At 39.0% G+C, this 3,648-nt stretch overlaps 1 protein-coding gene across 3 annotated transcripts in view; it reads right to left on the reverse strand.

Moving 5' to 3' along the window:
• mrpl21 (mitochondrial ribosomal protein L21) overlaps positions 1 to 3,648 on the reverse strand; it is a 21,247-nt gene that overhangs the window by 10,036 nt on the left and 7,563 nt on the right. For all 3 annotated transcript variants that reach the window (XR_006313984.1, XR_006313983.1, XM_043706169.1), the window contains exon 2: positions 2,455 to 2,515. Coding sequence is in view for 1 of the 3 variants with exons in the window: in XM_043706169.1 (XP_043562104.1) it covers positions 2,455 to 2,515 (61 nt within the window). In the remaining 2 variants the exon portion in view is untranslated. The remainder of the gene's footprint in view (positions 1 to 2,454; positions 2,516 to 3,648) is intronic.

Genomic DNA, 3,648 nt, shown 5'->3' on the forward strand with positions numbered 1-3,648 from the left:
AGAGATGTTAGGGGTAGGTTCTTTACTCAGTGAGTCGTGAGTTCATGGAATGCCCTGCCAGTAGCAGTGGTGGACTCTCCCTCATTATGGGCATTTAAGCGGGCATTGGATAGGCATATGGAGGATAGTGGGCTAGTGTAGGTTAGGTGGGCTTGGATCGGCGCAACATCGAGGGCCGAAGGGCCTGTACTGCGCTGTATTCTTCTATGTTCTATGTTCTAAAATGGTAAATTTCCATCATCTTGTCAACTGACATCAAGAATGCTTAACCATTGTAGAAATGGATGAAATACCAATGAACTTGATATGCCAGCATACGTGACTTATCGAGATTGGTGACAAAGAACAATGTTGTAAAGGCAACTGGCCCCAAGATGTTCTCATTCACAACTGTCCTATCCTGTATGGCAGATAACATAAAATTAAAGCTGATGGTGACATGGTTTATTGGGAATATCACTGGACTAAGGAACCCAAAGACTTAGGATAAGATAATGTGGGCTGAGTTCAAATTACACCATAGCAGCACGTTGAACTCAAATCCCACTAATTAAAATTCTATCTGGAATAGAAAGCTTGTCTCAGTTATGGTGACTATGAAACCACTGTCAAAACAACCCAATTGATTTAGTAATGCCCTTCGGGCAAGTAAATCTGCTATCTGTACCCAGACTGGTCTACATACAACTCCAGACCTACAGTTATGTGGTTAATCCTTAACTAAACTATGAAATAGCTGAGTAAGTCACTCAGTTCCTGAGCAATGAGGGAGGAGCAACAAATACAAGGCTTGCCAGCTAAGTTCATATCTCACGAATGAATGAAGAAAAATAAAATGCAAAACTCTCCCCAAAGGGAAATGTTAGAAAAGTGCTTTGTCATTATTTATGAGAAAGATGACTGCAAAGAAATGTTGAATTTGAGACCAGGAAAACCATACAAATGTTTGCTCTGCTGAGACATGCTCAGATCCCACCTTCTCAATGATTGTGATGTGAGATGTGGCATTTTTCCTGATGGGCTTACCATTGCTGTTTAGAATGTGTGCAAACGTAAAACTCTCAAAGACAATATTTCAAAAATGTAGAGCAATTGGTCAATGGAAACATTCACTCACAGCAGAAATATGCAAGCACCCTCACCAGCAATGCTGTCTCAACGGGTGATGGATGTGTTGAATGAACTTAATCCCAATATTGCCAAAAGAAACATTTCTAAAATGTGGAACATGAAAACCCTTGACAGTATTGGTACTTGTAGATTATTTGCAGAATCATGATGACAAAGTTATTGATATTATTGATAATGAAGAGGAAGAGAAAAGATTCATGTGATGATCTTAACAGGTAGGCTGTTGGGATGAACTGCTCATAAATTCAAATGGTGATCAATGTGAAATACTGAAGTCATTTTATTTTGTTGTAAAGTGTTGAATTAAATGTACTTAGCTCAATGTTATAAAGTAAATAAATAATACAAGAATGAGTTCTTTAGTGTTGTTGCTTTTTAGTTTATTCAATTATGGTGGTCTTTCTGGATCTTTTCACCCATGCAAAAGCCAACCTTTTGGCCTTCAAACTTCTCAAGTAGTAAACTGCAACTGCTTGTGTTACCAGACACTATTGGGAACTTTATTTTTGCACTGTTCTCCTTTGAAGAACTGATATTGACTAGGAATTTGTTAAACAACAAATCACATCATAACTCTTGCTGTTTTGTATGGCAGTTAGATGAGATCTCCTTAACGGCATGACTGAAGGATTAATAAGATGACTGCTCAAAGTGAATGGCAAATACACATTATATCTGTGGCCTAGTGATGATGATATGCAGTATTTTCCAGTTGTGACCACTTTCTCCACTGCTGTCATGTTGATCTTCGATGTTCACTTACTGATTCACTGGCCGTGATCATTTTGTCTGTGACCCCACCTCTGTTAAGGTTCATGCATTAGTAATATTATAAGTGCTCTCCAAACACTTCACAGACTGAAGGTGTCAGTAAACGTGTTTCCCAAACAAAACAAAGGAAAAATCAATTCCAAACCAGAGATGAAATCACAAAGCTTGAATAGTTCTCCCAAGCACAGAAATAAGTGACAGCCATAAATTACATTGTCAGTAGGTGGCTTTAGACCCACATGTGCCAGGCCTCTTTGCCATAACTAGATGTTGCAAATAACTTGATGCTTCATTTTATAGTGCTATGTGGAGGTGCCTTGGAATGGTCATTACAATAAATATGCTATATTAAAACAATTGATGTTTTTGTCATAGCCAATTTTGTAATGCACAAGAGGAGAAACTGGTTTTACATTGGGATGAGTTGGTAATCAGATGGTCCAGAGTAGAATGATGATTTTTATTATGCATCAAGCAATGGTCTAAAGTGGACTACCTGGAATGGTGGTGGAAGAAGATTACTTTATAAATGGCAGCTAAAGTAACAATTACCTTGGTTGAAGTACACCGCTTTGAGAATGCTGATGTCTTGCCGCAGACGACAACAAAGACACTGCAAACAGAGAATACTATTTGTTTAACATTGTACAAATCGGTTTTGCTATCATATGCTTTCCTTCTAATGTGAATTGACTATAACCCGAAGAACTTAAATCATTATTTGTAGAATGCAAACTTTCCTTACCTGTGCTGGCTATAATGTGATTCTGGTTGCATTGGTTTAAATGGCGCTGCTATTATGCGATTTTTAGATTAGATCAGATTAGATTCCCTACAGTGTGGAAACAGGCCCTTTGGTCCAATAAGTCCACACTGACCCGCTGAAGAGTAAACCACCCAGACTCATTTCCCTACATTTACCCCTGACTAATGCAACTAACAATATGGGCAATTTAGCATGGCCAATTCACCTGACTTGCACATCTTTTGAAATGTGGGAGAAAACTGGAGCACCCAGAGGAAACTCACGCAGACACAGGGAAACTGTCTGTGTGGAGTTTGCACAGTCGCCTGAGGCCAAAATCAAAATCGGGTCCCTGGTGAGGCAGTAGTGCTAACCACTGAGCCACCGTGCCACGCTTCTTATAACATGAGATTGCATGGAAATGCAACTATCGCATTATATCAGATCACGCTGCATGCTCATAACATATCCATAAATCTAAATCAAACTGCTAATTTTGCAAGTAATTTAAAACCACACATTTTTTAAAAATGTAACATGTTCTGTTCTCATTGCCTTTTGGAAGCATTTACACAAAAAAATTATTAATATTTTTAAGCCCTTCTTTGTTGAAATCCAAATATATACAGTGCCTCATTCAGTCGAATTAAATGTTCAAAGTTTTTTGTTCCTCAAATTAAACAATTTTATTCAGCTGTTTCACTGTTTCTCACTGCTCCCTCATCTAAGGACAAAGCATGGAGGGAATATCTCCCCCTACTTCCACTACTGAGTTATTATTTAATGTATATAGTTACATACAGAACAACGTCAGTAATCTGAACTGAAAATGTGTTGCTGGAAAAGCGCAGCAGGTCAGGCAGCATCCAAGGAGCAGGAGAATCGACGTTTCGGGCATGAGCCCTTCTTCAGGAATGAGGAAAGTGTGTCCAGCAGGCTAAGATAAAAGGTAGGGAGGAGGGGCGTTGGAAATGCGATAGGTGGAAGGAGGTCAAGGTGAG

This window comes from Chiloscyllium plagiosum, chromosome 16, assembly GCF_004010195.1.
Source record: "Chiloscyllium plagiosum isolate BGI_BamShark_2017 chromosome 16, ASM401019v2, whole genome shotgun sequence".
Lineage (NCBI taxonomy): Eukaryota > Metazoa > Chordata > Chondrichthyes > Orectolobiformes > Hemiscylliidae > Chiloscyllium > Chiloscyllium plagiosum.